The sequence below is a fragment of the Hippocampus guttulatus genome, chromosome 21, assembly GCF_054856545.1.
Source record: "Hippocampus guttulatus isolate MCC_2025c chromosome 21, RoL_Hgut_1.0, whole genome shotgun sequence".
Lineage (NCBI taxonomy): Eukaryota > Metazoa > Chordata > Actinopteri > Syngnathiformes > Syngnathidae > Hippocampus > Hippocampus guttulatus.
In genome coordinates this window covers 11844992-11860627 of record NC_141281.1, presented here as the reverse complement: position 1 = coordinate 11860627, position 15636 = coordinate 11844992, and the positions used below count along the sequence as shown (strand labels likewise).

The window sequence follows — 15636 nt, the reverse complement described above, 5'->3', positions numbered from 1 at the left end:
CGTCAAACTAAACCTAAAACAAAGAGAATGACACATTCTGTGTTCAAAACACCCAAACAACTTTGCCCCCCACCCGCACTTGCAGATTGTACCTGTGCACGTTCACGCTCGCCGTGTCGGGTGGCGCCGTCTTCCTGCTGCCGTTCTCCATCATCAGCAACGAGATCCTGCTGTCCTTCCCCAAGAACTACTACATCCAGTGGCTCAATGGCTCCCTCATCCACGGTCAGTCCACATCATTTTTCCAGACACCTTTTAGTCGCGCGGTGATTCAACACGTTTTGTGAAACTTGTGCAGCGATGCAATGCGGCATCGACAAGCTGCTATGGGCAGCAATGGCCACCGGGGGGCGGGAGAGTCCATCAAATAGCTACGCCGCGGCTGCATCCCCAAGTCTGCCTGCCAGCTTGACTCAAATGTTTTTAGCCTTTATTGAGCCGAGGGGTACTCCACACAAAAAGTTGGAGGTATTGGGTGACATTTTCGAATGCTTTCGAACCATTAACGGGTAATTTAATTTGAAGGTTTCAATACCTCTTGCACAACTTGCTGTTTTCAACAAGGAGCTGAAGAGCAAAATTCCCAGCAGGTGTTTGATTCATGAGTTGACCAACACATTTCCCAGTTCAGTTTGATCAAAAGAGTCACAATACCCTTGGAAATGCATTCGTCAAGTACCGGTAGTCATTTTTCCCCCCCCGTTCAGCCCCTTGTTCGAAAACGGCAAGTTGTGCAAGAATTCCTGAGTCACTGAACAGTTGGACTTAACAAGTTCAAAGGTCAAACTAAATTCACCTCCTGACATTTCACTCGAAAATCCCAACGTGTTAGTGAGCAGTGAATTTTACAATGGAAAGGTGGAAGAGTATTGAATTGTCCTGCGTGTCACTATAAATCGCTGGCATAAAGAAAATCAATATATGCTAATGAGTTGGTTGATTGGCCATCAATCTGCCCAATGCTGTACTTTACTTTTTCTCCAGGTCTGTGGAATCTGGTGTCCCTCTTTTCCAACCTTTGCCTTTTTGTACTGATGCCCTTCGCCTATTTCTTCCTGGAGTCGGAGGGCTTCGCCGGATCTAAAAAGGTAGAAATAAGACGCTTTTTACTGTTTCGGTATTTCTGCATCTAAGTGGTAGGGGTAGGGTGGGGTGGTGGTGGGGGGGTTAGCAGCAGCAGGTGCTTCATTGCGTGTCCTCTCGCTGACTCAGGCCGCTGACCGAAAGCTCATTAACCATGAAAGTGGGAATCTGGACTTCGCCGCGCGCCACATCCTGACAAGGCCTCACAATAAGGCCGCGTCGGCTGCAAACGCTTCAACGCGGCTGCATCGGCCCCACTGATTTAAAGCCTGATGCCTCGTTGCCCGCCACCCCCAAAGCCTCCCCCCCAACAACCTCCTAAAATAAAACTTCAAAAGGACAGGCTAATAATCGAGTTGTAAGGCTCGGCGAACTTCCTAGTTTAATTGATTACACCCCACCCTCGGAGGGAAAAAAAAAAGGAGAGGGTGAGCGACTGGGGGGGCTCGTGTTCCAAGAATCCATAAAGTGGCAGCAACATGACAGCACAATAGAAGCTTGCAAAATGGAGGGGGGAAAGATTTACTTTTAATACGCCTCTATCCTGTGGCACAGTTTGAAACGCCCCTGGTTTATGTCCTTCCTGGCAAAAAGCACATAAAAATCGCCCTGTACTGTAGCTGCAAGGCCGGCTCTATTTTTTATTTTATTTTTTGTGTTCCTAATTTGTTTTGGTGGAATTTGGTCAGCGTGGGAAGCAAAGGGCGGGCCCGGGCCTCGTTGCCTTTTGATTCTGGGTTCTCGCTACCGCATCTTCCATCAACATGCTTAAAGACCAGCTCTGTGCCGGCTGGCCGGCCGGCTCTGTTCAATGTTTGGCTGCACGTGCAGGTATGTCTCGCGCGCCTGCTAAGCTCGGACCGGACGGAGGCCACACTTGGCCGATGAAAGCCGGTCGTTCGTGCAGCTGACGCAAAATAAGTGTCAAACACACACATGTATCTCTTTATCCCAATAATGCTAACAACCCGACAGACCAACTGCAAATGCTGTCACAAAAAAAAACAACAAACAAAAAATGATTCATTATGAGAATGCATTAAATATTAGCAATAAATTATGCTGCGAAACTATAACACCCCAGTGTCAAACCCAAGGCCCGGGGGCCAGATCTGGCCCGCCACATCATTTTATGTGGTCCGCGAAAGCTAATCAAACAGGTCAACTTTCATGATGCTTGTGCTAAAATCTGTACCAACATTTCAAATTCTCATTTTGTAATAAGGAAGAGTGATATTGTAAGCATTTTTTGTTACCAAAGCCCTCATGACAGCAACTTAAACAATATGCGAATAAACCGTTCATTCTTGACTTCTTCATATGGTTTCAGTCATAACGGCCCGCCGAAGGGAAACTGTAACTAAAATCAAGCCTGTGACAAAAATGAGTTTGACACTGCTGCCATAACACCATGCAATGAAATATTAACACTATGACAACACAATAATAACACATTGTATCCTATTGTTGGGAAGCTGCATGAAAAAAAAAATTAAAACACGATGAGAACGAATTAACTAACAGTATGAGGTGGCGACAATGCTATGCGAGTGCAACGTTTTTTTTTTTTAATGTGGCATTTCAAGCTTGTGCTCCTTGTGAGTGCGGAAATGAAGCAAGTGATGAATTTAGCGTCTAATGTCGCGCGCCAGCCTTTTCATGTGGCCGCGCTTACGTTTGATGATGCAATAAAAGACGCCACCGTGACAAAAAGATGGAAAACGTCAAACTTTTTTTTTTTTTCAGCTTTAACTGTTCAGCTCGTTGTCGGATGGCGGTGGCGGCCCAGTGATTAATAGTGTAACAAATTGTCCAAATTGTGGATGAATCGGAGCGACTTAAAGGGTCCCGACTTCTGATGTTATGATCCGAGCTTTATTTGCTGCTGTAAAATGTCTCCCCCCTTTTTACGGCCGGGTGCTCAAATCCTTGCCGAGGAGCTGCATCGTTCAGGCTTTTAGAGGTCAAATCTTGGGTTCAGCTCTTGACTCGATTTTTAAAATTTTTTTTAAACATCACATTGGAATTGAGCCACTGAGAACTAGACTGGGCTAATGTATATAATTTAGCCGGAGAGTGATTTCAAAGCTCGCCGCAATAAAACCTGTGGGACTAACTTTATCGGTGATACAGTGATACTTCTTATCGATACTTGCTTTTACAGATATTGTTATTTTTTAAATCGGAATTTTACCAACAGTAATGAATAGCACTGATTTATTTGGATGGACTGGTACCCCAGCTAAAGCATGCTAGCGTTTAGGCCCACCACTGCAATCTGATCTTTTTCCCGATGTTTTCAACAGCACTCTGGTCACAAGGACAGTATAGGGCATGATGAACGTGTCTATTTATATCACGAAATTAATGAAGCGTTTCATTTGCAGATGTAACGAGTGGAATATCTCGAAGCGATGTTGCCTTCAAACAAAACGGCAAGCCCGTGCATCGGAAAGCTTTGAAGCGCTAGCCTCGATGGTTTGTCATTTATGATCCTCAGTAAAGTGAAGTATCCATCATGAAATGAGCTAAATAGTTGTTTTTTTTATATTGATTATTGATTTGCTTCATATTACAAATGTTCAACAGCACATTTTTTCAGGGCGATATCAGACGGAGAGGATTCACTCCCGAGTACTCTCTGATACGATGTACCGAAACCTCAAGTACCGGTACTTAAAATTTCATATAACACGAGGACAAAAAAAAACCAAAAAAAAAAAACGGAGCCTTTCTGAGGCAGATGATTTGACCACAAAACTGCAAAGAGGGACTTACGCAATGTCAGATTTTTTTTTTCTCCCTGAAGTATCAGTGGCTGGTTTTGGCATCCTGCATGAAGACTCGATACCTTTCAATAAAGTGCATCGGCTCGATACTATCGGTAGTCGCCCATCTCGATTTAAGATGATCAAATGTGTTTTTATTTTGGCGAGCCTCCATTTATTTCCGATGGGAAATAATTGTTCCTGAACCAGCATCCCAGAAAAGGATTTGAGCTTGACTTTTGAGGTTCCACTGTCATGTAAAATGTTTGGGAGGGTGTGGGGGATCCTTTGTGGGGTTGTTCTTGTCTTATTGGGAGACGTCTTGTTGAGTTGAAAGTGTGCAGCAGTGAGAAAGTGCCGCGTTACAAATAAGGCCTTGCAGTGAAAAGTGGCCGCGTCTTCCCCTCTGCGTGTGTGAAATGTGTTTGATCCTGAAACGAGTTGCAACCAGTCTGACCCCTTTGACTGACCCAGCGGAGGGCCAACAGGTTTCATCTGGCTGGTAAAGAAACTCCTCATCAATCTCATCCTAAGCCGATGATGAGGAGTGTGTTTATTGTGGAGGGAGGGGCACACGGGGGGGGGGGGGCAGGAGAACGTCTCACCGAGCAAACCCCGCGTGGTGTTACTAAGATACTCGTCTTTGTTGCCCCTCCACAATGGGGGCTGGGATATTTATTTCAAATCTCCTGCACATGCGGACATTTTTCCCAGGCCTTCTTTTGGGCCGGGGCCGGCCGGGAATATAAAGTGGTGTTTACATACCTTCCTTTAAGGTCACAATGTCTCCCTAAAGCTGTCGGTTACAATGTCGGTTGCCATGAGAACATATTAGCTCCAGCCGGGAATTTAAAAAAGAAAATAAAAAAAGAACAAGCAAGTTGCTCAGGTTCTTTTTTATTTTTTCGCCCCTCTTCCTCAATTGACGTCGTTTTCTAAACCGTCCACTAGTTTTTTTTCATTAAGATGTCATTGACTGATATGAGTGAGGCTTTTAATTACCAGTCTCCTTACATCCCCCCCCCCCCCCCCCAATTGAAAACGGTTTTCATTCACATATTTACTGTCATTTCCTGGACATTTCGACTTGCGCGCACGTTTGGGTTGCGCCGCCAGAGCGAAATCCTGTTGTAAACCGGGGACATCCTTTCAAGTGTATTTGGCATACATTATGCGGGTATTCAAGCTTTAGAAAGTTCAACTTCAAGTATGGAGTTCGTCTTGCCACGTTTCACGGTTGTTTTTCGGATCTGAAAGAGTGGCTGGTTTTCATGGCATTTTTCGGCGCCAAACTCATCCAAACTTTTGAACCTTCAACTTGATCCATTGGTACATTGATAACGTGGCTTTTACCTAATGTCCTGAAGTCGGCTACGACTCCTACAAGGCTAATGAGCCCGGACAAAGTGCTAACATTCGCCGAATTAGTATGCTCAGATATATCTAGGCGGCAACGTAAATACAGCTAATTTGGCGACGATGGAGAATTAGGATTCTGAAAGGAAGCTTTGGTAGATGAATTGATCCGAAGGATGACATTGATGGAAATTTTGTGCTTCTTAGCTTGATGAAAAGAAGCACAGAAGCAGAACAAGCTACGGTCAGACTGTGTCGGCCATAAACAAGTTTTTTTTTTTTTTTTTTTTTATGCGTTCGATCGCTCGCGTTTGAACAATACGACGTGATGCTGATCATTTTCCATGCGCCTCGCGTCGTTATCGAGGAGTCTTATTAAAAGAGGCCTTAGAAGTCCATTCCTGCGCTTTACGGGCCGGCGTGTCCCCTTCTCTCTGTCCTCTCTGCTTTGCGTCTCGCCACACGGTCATTGCGGCCTCGGCCTTTTCACCAATGCGCTAATAAGGTCCTCGGGCATCTGGCAGGGGCCTTTCTCGCTCACACCCTCCTTCACTTAACCCTTTTTGGCCCTCGCTCCACACGCTTCTGACAGCCAACAGACAGACGGTCCGGCGGATGATCTCGGACGCTAGCGTGATAGCATTTGGGAATCTAACATAACGCAAGCTAGCGATTGGCGGAGAAAAGTGTGTAAAGGGCGATTAAAAAAGACCAAAGGGCGATTATGGATTTTATATTATTCCCTGTGGTTGGACTGGAAGTCAAAAGACGACGAATGAAATGCTCACACGCATAACACGTAGCATGCTAACCACCCACTGACCCCTCAACCAAAATGAAAAAAACAAGATTAAACAGGAAGATAGTTTGTGGAACGTATTAGCGACTAAAGTTACAGTTTAAAAAACAAAACAAAAATTAACAGGTTTTTTTTTTTCCAGCGAATAATTTTAGCTGTTAATCGGTTAACAGTTGGGCAGCTAACCTGAGCTCACAACAGCCAAATGTACAGATTCTCAATCACTGACTTGCAGGTCATTCTTGAAAACCACGCACTCAAGTCACAGATACTACAGTATGGAACGTGAGGAAGACGACCTCCAGTGGACAACAACAATATCTTGACCTCACGTGCGCATTTTGTAATGTGATAATGCAAAGTCAAATTTTATCCGATTATTCAAAGGCATAAATCGGTAGACTAATCGTTTCACAAAATATTTGTTTGCTGGGTACACACATGTCCAATAATTAAGACGAACTCAGCATGGCGTGTTTTGTGTTGTGGCTACTTTCTGCCGTGATCCCTCCTCGTATTTCTTGGAAGTCGTTCCGGTTCGCGCACAAGCCAAACAGCCCCCCCCCCCCCCACACCCCCCAGCTCAATGTCACGGCGAGGATCAGGGGATGGTAAATATTTCAGAGTGGCTATATTTAGCCAATGCTACACAATTAGAATGTCGAGAATAGAAACTTTCAGCATGTCTTTTTTCTCTCTTTCCCTTTCCCCTTGCATGCCTTCTGCCAGCTGACAGTTCTTTTGATTGGCGACGTCTTCTTGGGACCTATTTATAAACCGTCGTTTTAAAACAAAAGCTCGCTCGCCTTCCCGGCCGGGGATGAGCAAAGCTCTGCGACGAGAATAAACGAGAAGCAGAAGATGATAGCAAGGGAGGTGACAGGCATTGCCTTTGCCCTAAATGATCTGAATGGCTAATGTTGGGAGGCTTATAAATGATTGAGAGAGCCTATCTCAAGGGAATACACCTTCGGGACGGCATGTGCCGCTCTGTTAAGGTGGACCGGTGCGCTTGAGCGAATGCGCGGGTGTGCGCACGCCTCCTTCAGAGTGCAGTTGCGGCCCCTGAAAGCATTCGTCTCTCTCTCTCTCTTCTTCTCTCACCTCTCCCGCCTTCTCTCCTGGGAGGGAGATGCGTTTAGAGACCGACTCTTCGGCCTCTTCTTTTTTTTCCATTTTTTCTCCGCATCTGCCTTTTGAATTTGCAATCGGTTCTAACCCTCGAGCCTCCCGATCGCCCAAATGGTCAACTCCCACTGCACTCACGAGTGCGAATGGAGCTCATGAGTCGGATCCGCTTTTAGTGGATTGACGATATTAAATGTTACATCAATAAAATAGCGCCAGATGGCGGCTGCAATCTCCGTCTCGGCCACAGTGGGACACTCCACAACCTGCCCGTGTTCCTTGACGTGGGCTCTGGCAAATTCTACACTCACTGAGACGTGATCAAGATTTTCATTGTCGCTGGTCCAGACTATACAGCGGTACCTCTACTTACGAACGTGTCTTCATATGAAAAGTTATGAAACGCCTCAACAGGAAAATATTGCCTCTTGTTACGAAATTAATTTCAAGATACGAAAGGTAAAAATAGAGTATGGGCCGCGACTCGCAGCTCCAAGTTTCCTGAACGCAACATACCGATAGCTGCTCTGCCATTGGCTATAAACCTAGCATCATCCTGGCATCCCATTGGCTAAGAGCGACTTCTACTGTATGTTTCTATGTTGAAGATAGATAGATATGTGTCTATGCGGCGTCCTCGGGCCATGAGGCGTTCCGATAGTTTTACGTCAATGTGAATCACCCAGAAAAAGTGTTCACCGGTCAGGCGATCGCTCACTATGCTGATTTTTGCCTTGGACATTTTCGAAGGATTGTTAAAAGCCGACAAAAGCAAACGTCCTTGGATCAGTTCTTGACAAAACGCCGGGAAAACCCCTAATCTTATTAGAACATGTATTTTTTAGATATTTTCATGCATTTTTATGCTTTGGAAAATAATCATGTCTGAATTTTGGGGGGGCTCGGAACGGATTAGGGTATTCCAATGGAAAACGCGTCTCTACTTACTACTTCAAACCATTTACACTCTTAAAAGGTTAGCCAACAATTAGCGGGGGCCGCTTTCAAAGGGAGAACCCCTTGGCGTACCTGTTGGCAAATGCTGACCAGCGACGGCAGCGCCGTTCTTCCTCTTAGCCGGTAACAAATTGCTCATGTGCAGCCCATTTAGGCGGAGGGCCCCGCCCACCTTGTTACCGTGCGCCTGGCCCGCCGAGCTGACATGTCTGCGCCGGCGCCCATCTATCTTGCCTCGGTTAGACGGCGTGGCTCTCCAGCGGTGTGGCTAATGCAAACTGTGTGAACAGGTAGAGGTAGGGGGGGGGGGGGGCACTTAATTAACCACTCAGCAGTTTGTGACCCGGAAAACCCAAATTACTCCCAAAGCCCGCCGTCTGCGCCGGCCAGGATACAACGGCGCTAGAAGAGCTCCTAATCGGGCCCAGATGGGAGGCCTGCTCTTGATCGCAGACAGTAGCTGACCTCGCACCCCCGTCGCTGTCACCCCCTTCTTTTTTTTAATTTCACCTCTGCCAGTGCCCCGTGAGAGGCGCTTTACAGAGCGCACTGCATGTGTATAAAAGAGCCGTTTTACGGAGGCATCGGCGGGAGCATTTATGTCATGTTTGTGTGCCGCGAGTGTGGCCTGATGGGAGGAAACGAGATGTCCATTAAAATAAAGCCCATTAAAAAAAAAAAAATCATCCTGATAGGATTTGAGGGTTTATGACCCCCGCGGCAAGATGTTGACGGTTGTTATTTTTGTGCACCAGGGTATTAAGGCACGCATTTTGGAGACCTTTGTGATGCTCTTCTTGCTGGCTCTGCTCATCCTGGGCATTGTGTGGGTGGCGTCGGCGCTTATTGACAACGACGCAGCCAGTATGGAGTCACTCTACGGTACGATTACAGTCGCAGCCACCGAACTGCAAATTCGATTTATTAAGACATTACAAACCAGAATAAGTCAAATAGTCCAACGCAAGAACATTTTGAGCTGCCAAGTCATTGGAAGTGTTTCCTTTTTTTTCTCTAATAAATGCAAACATACAATGAGGTTGTAAATAATTTGGAAGTTGCAAAAATATGTTTGCCGCCCCCAAAAGTGGACAAACTTGATCCTTTTTGTAATTTGGTGCTTACTACATTTTATTTTTTATATTATTCAAGTTATCTTTCATGCCTTCCTTTTACCATTAAAGGATTTGCCGGTCTTATTTATTTTCATGTATTGGTTTTATTTTTCTTATTTTCAGGCATTCTTGGTCAGTCCTTTTTTTAATTGCAGTATTACATTTTACGAAGTATACATTATTTTATTTGAAAGTATTATTTTACCAATAAATGGATTTTTTTTTAAAAAATCTTCCATTTTAGAATTAATTTATCGTATTTTATTTCACTATATTGATTTTCATTTAATTTCACTTAATTTTCTGTGTTGTTTTTCGGAAATAATTGACATGGACCATTTTTTTTCTGGGTTTAATTTAATTCAAATTTTTTTTCCTTCAAATGGATTAATATGACTATTTCTTTCCACAGATCTCTGGGAATTCTACTTACCCTACCTGTACTCGTGTATATCTCTGATGGGAGGACTGCTCTTACTCAGTAAGCCTTTTCACCATAGATTTGATCGAGACCGTAAGGCATTTACATTTTGGCACTTTTCCTCTTCTCTCTCGTAGTGTGCACCCCTGTGGGATTGTCAAGGATGTTCACGGTCATGGGCCAGTTACTCGTGAAGCCGACGGTAGGTCGCTAGAATTTCGGGTTATGAGAAAAGTAGCAAGATACCTCACCCCATCGATAACGAAATCATACGACGTATTTTTCCTCTCATTACTACAATATAAAAGTCGACTTTTCTGCACTCCCCGAATGTTTAGTTCGGCCAATAGTGAGAATTGATCAAATATCGGCATGTGTCTAAACTTGAGGTTGAACAGCACCAAAATGTGCGTTCCATCCAGTTTTTAAATGAAAAGAGAACTTTGAAAAACTGAGGAATCTACAAGAGCGTGGAAAAAAAAATCCGTCCAAGCCGCAGGACTGCAAATACGTCACCAACTCATCCTCCCCATCTGCCATCTCTCCAGTGCCACTTGCTGCTTAATTAGAACCCATTTCCATCTCCTCTCTCTCACTCTTCAGATCCTGGAGGACCTGGATGAGCAGATTTACTGCATCCATTTGCAAGAGGAAGCCCTTCAGAGGAGATTAAACGGTACGCTATACGGGAGGGGAAAGGGGGTCGGATGGCCCTATTGGGTGTGATGGAGCATGTCGTGCTGGAATCAATTAGCTGGGGAAGGCGCGGTGATACACACACACTCGCACACACGTTTGACATCGACATGCGGCTGTCCAGCTTGGTTTGAGAGCAAGTCATGCCTCTGCGGCACGATGATTGTGGTATTTGCTGTGAAGGCCCTCTTGAACACTCAACTCAACTGTTTTTACAGAGCGAGAACAACCACTGCTGCATACAAAGTGCTGTACATGGAGCAAATATCATATATACAACAATAAACGATAAAAATACTAAATTAATAACTAAGACAGTGGAAAGCACAAAAACAGTCAAACGGAGATCAAGTCTGAGTCAAAAGCCAAAGAATACAAATGAGTTTTAAGATGGGCGGCGAGGGGGGGGCTTGCCGAATGTTCAGTGGGACATCATTCCAAAGAGAGGGAGCGGCAACGGAAAAGCCTCCGCTGAGTTCTTGGTACCGCTAATAATGTCCAGTCCGCGGACCTGAGTCGCCAGGCAGGTGCGTAGGGGCGGAGGAGCTCAGAGAGGTAAGGTGGAGGGAAGCCGTGTAAAGATTTGAAAACAAATAATAGGATCTTAAAAAGGACTCCAAAATGGGAGCCAGTGAAGGGATGTCAGAGCGGAAGCGATGTGCACCCTCTTACGAGTACCAGTCAAGAGGCGAGCAGCAGCATTCTGGACCAACTGGAGACGCTTAATGGAGGATTGGCTAACTCCAAAGTAAAGGGCATTGCAGTAATCCAGCCGGGACGTGACGAAGGCATGAATGACTGTTTCAAAGTGCTCGCGAGAAAGGAGAGGTTTCACTTTAGCCAGCTGCCGACGACGAAAGAAGCTGGATTTAACAACGGCATCAGGTCCAATTTAAAATCACTGTCCAGTTTCAGACCCAAGTTTGAGACTGTTGACTTAAGATAAAGAGCCAGGGTCAGTCCTCAGGCTGGGTAAATTGACTTGAATGGTCGGTTCAACTATGAATTTTGCCTTTCAGCTTCCGATTGTGCTCTTTCATGCAAATATTCACTGTCGTCATGACTGACATCGCTGACATAGCAATGGAACGCCATCGTAAAGAGCAGGGATGGCAATTTTCCGCCGTTTTATTTCTTAAATTGATCATTTTTGTGAATCGTCTAAAACCGTTGAGAAAATTTTAGGGGGGGTCAGGTACCTTATGGTCGAGTTTTCACGAGCTCTCCCGATCAGTCTTTCCATCTTCCGATTGTAAACAGCCCTGCGATTGGACGTGTATGATGTCTTTCTTGTTGTGATTGGTCGCCCCGTCCAGGCCACGCCCCTTTCCGCTTTTTCCACCACTAGCCATTGCCATCCCTGAAAGAGAGGACGCACTCTCAATGCTGATGAAACAATCCGACTCATTTACCGCCAGGCCTGCGATGGTATCGTCCAGCTAATTGGGGTGGAAATAAATCCCGGACGAGAATTTTTGCCTCACTTCTGCCGTCACTGAGACCTAAAAAGGACACGACGGGCGGCGTTCCTGCTGTGACCTCTTTGACTTTGCCCGCCAAGCGAAAGTCGGGGAGGAAGTCCGGGGAGGTGTTTTCTTTCTTCCGCCCTCGTCACCTGCATTTCCTGCATCGCAAATTCCTTGCGGAAGACTGCAAATTCTCAAGAGGCAGGAAGTTTTGGCCACCTTCCAACACCTACTTTAATATTAAGCCAAGCGCGTAACCACGTGTACAGATGCGAGCGAATGAGGAGTGTTTTCACACCAGGGGAGGTATGGGAGATCAAGCCCCGCGATAGCAGGTGTTTTTAAAAATACTACGCCGGCCACCTCCATAGAGCGGCACCCGAGCGTTGTGCTTCCTTACGGCTCATTCCGCACTGCCGCGCTTTGAACTAAACGACAGAATAATTGCAATCTCTGGCTTATCACCCTCCTCCCCCGGGAGCCGTTTGATCTATTCAAAAACCTCAGCAAAGGGGCAGAAAAGCAAACAGTGGTCAATTTTTTTATTTATTTATTTTTTTTTTTGCTCTGTTCTTCAATTGGGACGTGAATGCGTTCGTGTACGTACATATTGTGTACATGCTCACACAGTGGCTTGGAAACGCAGTTCAGAGAAAGTTCACGCGACACACTCCAAAAGGTCTTGTTGCCGCCAGTTTGTGTTGACAGATAGGCACCGTTGAGCCGCATCAGGTGAAGGATTTGTTTATCGGTGTACACGTCTAAGCCGTGGGAACACTACTTGCGTGTGTGTGTGGGAGGGGATTTCCAAAGAACGCAATTTAGCTACTGTTACGACGCTCGGTGCATCATATAATTGCCTCGGTCCACTTAAGAGTGGACATGAGGGATTTTGGCGAGTCATATTTTTCATGCACTTTGTATATGCGCCGTGTCTTATTTTGAAGGCACGTTTAAACGTTACCATAGTGACCAGAGAGTGTTGAGGCCAGGTCGGACGTTCCTCGTATCATGATTTGCGTTTATTATTCTGTTTCGAAAATACCACCGTTTTCATGTCGGTCCTATCATATTATTTTGTTGTATTTATCCGTCACACCTTAAAGACCGGTCCCTGAAAATATTGTCTGACATCAAGCCGGTCAGTGGACCGCTGCTGTGGATGGATGTAACAGAGAATCCGGTAATTTTTCAAAATAAAACACCTTTCAGATTACGGAATGAATAAAACGAAAGTAATTCTTTCTTAGTTATTCTTTCTGTGTGGCCCCGTACCAAATGACCCACGGACCGGTAACCGGTCCACGACCCGGGGGTTGGGGACCATTGACTTAAACCACACATTGTATATTCCATTTCAACAGGTTTGCTTAGAACAGCACACATCTGATGCCGGTTTCTCCGAAAACACATTTGCGTTAATGGAATGTGCTGCGAGTGGTGCCACGGTGTCCTTGGAAGAGTGCGACGTTCAGACAACAGTGCTCGGTCCAGATGCTCTGCGGCACGATGACCTTGCCTCAGATTGTCTCGGCGTGCTCATTTGCATTTTTAAGTTTTTGGGGGTTTTTTTCCCTCTCCGAGTGACGTCATTCTCCCAAACACAGCACAAGATTAAGCAAGGGTACTTTCGCATTTCTCCGGCCGGTGCTGGCTTCATAAGCCTCACTCAGCATCGCCGCCTCGCTTTAACTCAGTCTCTCACTCGATGCTGCCAGCAGAAGGCGAAGGCAGGATATATTTAACTTCAGTCGGGGGGGTGACGTCACTTCGGATACTGCAGTTGAGATCTTGCCAAGGCTCCATTACTGCTCCACTCGAGTGATGATAGCGTCCTTTGTTTCTGTGATTTATTCGCTATTAAGGACATAATATCTATCAGATGAACCATTTATCTGCCGCCGGTGACATGCGGAGCCACGTTTGGAGGTGTCGCGCACACAAATAATACATTAGTTCCTTGTGGGGACGAGAAGATTTGTGACTATTTGGTTCATCTCCAGAGAAAATCCGTTTTTCTTGAACGGGGCCTGTGAGAATTACTTTGCCGTTTAGCTGTCTCACCTAAGCATCGTTTCAGTCAGCGCATTGCTGCAAACGTGTGACTGCACGTTTGCAGACTCTCTCTGGTGTTCTCATACTGACATATAATTGCGAAACAATATGATTACCATGAAAATGAAGGTCACGCCCTGCTATTTGTAGGGTGTCGGGCCATTCGTTATTGTGTAAATCAATAGTTGAAACTGTAGATGCACCACAAACTCTGACCCAAAAAGCTGTTTCGATCACAAGGTTTCAAATCATCAAACTAATTTTAATATCACTCAGAGACAACCCAGGCAAATAAAAAATGTAGTTTTCAAATGGCAATACTATTTTTTTTTTGTGCCTAAATAAATTGAATTGTCATTTGAAAACTGCATTTTGTATTTCCTTAGGTCAGAGGTGTCCAACTTTTTTTGTCGAGGGCCACACTGTAGTTACCGTGTCCCTTGGAGGGCCATTTATGACCGTGAAACCATATAAAGCAGAGGTCCCCAATCCGTGGGCCGGTACCGGGCCGCCGGTCATTTGGCGCCGGGCCGCACAGAAAGAATAAATAACTTTCACTACTTCCGTTTTATTCATTTCAGAATCTGAAAGATGTTTTATTTTGAAAAACTATCGGATTCTCCGTTACATCTGTCTCCAGTACGTCACTCTTGACGCGCTTCTCGGTCACGTGATAGGTTCCCGCTAAAATGAAACCCAGGAGCTAGCAAAATGAGTAAAAAAAATAAACGGCTTTGGAAAGTTTCTTTGGGAAGGGGAAAATCATATCATATTATTTTGTTGTATTTATCCGGCCTTAAAGGCCAGTCCCTGAAAATATTGTCTGACATTCAACTGGTCCATGGGGCAAAAAAGGTTGGGGACCGCTGATATAAAGAACTCAAAAATAATGGTTTATTCAACTATGGTTGAAATGACTGTAATGATGAGTTTGCTAGCAAGAAAATGCTTACAACCTCTCTCTTATTTATTACAGATGAGAATTTGAAATTTCGGTACAGATTTTAGCAAGCATCATAGAAGTTAGCATGTCTGATTTGCTTTTGCGGGCCACGTAAAATGATAGGGTGGGCCAGATCTGGCCCCAGGGCCTTGAGTTTGACACCTGTGCCTCCGGTTATTTCAGAGTTATTAAAATTGGTTTGATGATTTGAAACCCTGGACCGGAAGTGTGATTGTTCCTACCCTTGCGACAAATAATCTCCCTAACTTCCACCAAAAACCCATGCAAACTCCTCCCCGGTGAAAATGACGACTTTCCTTTCAGGCGAGGCTTTGGTGTTCGGCGGGACTCCAAATGGCAGCACTGATGAGCCGTACCCAAGTAGAAGGTAGCACTGGGTAATGGCCTGCTAAAACTTTTTTTTTTTGTCTTGGTCAGGGTCATCTATGTGTGCATACACCCGAGCAGGCTTCACCCACCAGCTCACCAAAGAACTGGACAGCATCCGAAACATGAAGAATAAGCTGGGTACGTTATTTGTATCTCAAGGCATCACTTAATTTTTATATTGTCTTTCTGTGTTAGGTTTTTCCGATACGGGATGAACGGGTTCACTGTATAAATGCCATGGAGGGTTGCCCCCCCCCCCCCCGACCCCCTTTAACATATTGCTGACAGACACTCCCTTTCTCCCCGTCTGCTTTTATTTCTTCATTTGGATGTGGACCAGACCTGCCTGATCATTTTCCATCCATTTTAGGATATTATAAATGAGGCTTTTGGGGAGCCGGCTGGCAGTGGTGGGCGGGAGGGAGGTGGTGGGGGGGGAGGCCTACAGGCACTTAGGGA

The 15636-nt window shown here is 45.4% G+C and overlaps 2 protein-coding genes across 3 annotated transcripts in view; one reads left to right on the top strand and one right to left on the bottom strand.

The window, feature by feature from the left end:
• Window positions 1-15636, bottom strand: part of rnf32 (ring finger protein 32) — a 43010-nt gene that overhangs the window by 3552 nt on the left and 23822 nt on the right. The window contains exons 8-9 of the mRNA XM_086101425.1: window positions 11523-11683; window positions 93-1080 (exon numbers count right to left, since the gene is read on the bottom strand). The gene's annotated coding sequence lies outside the window, so the exon portion shown is untranslated. The remainder of the gene's footprint in view (window positions 1-92; window positions 1081-11522; window positions 11684-15636) is intronic.
• The window catches only part of lmbr1 (limb development membrane protein 1), a 33346-nt gene that overhangs the window by 3788 nt on the left and 13922 nt on the right, over window positions 1-15636 (top strand). For both annotated transcript variants that reach the window (XM_086101424.1, XM_086101423.1), the window contains exons 4-10: window positions 86-225; window positions 985-1088; window positions 8847-8973; window positions 9619-9687; window positions 9765-9829; window positions 10231-10303; window positions 15226-15315. In XM_086101424.1, coding sequence (XP_085957550.1) covers window positions 86-225; window positions 985-1088; window positions 8847-8973; window positions 9619-9687; window positions 9765-9829; window positions 10231-10303; window positions 15226-15315 — 668 coding nt within the window. The remainder of the gene's footprint in view (window positions 1-85; window positions 226-984; window positions 1089-8846; window positions 8974-9618; window positions 9688-9764; window positions 9830-10230; window positions 10304-15225; window positions 15316-15636) is intronic.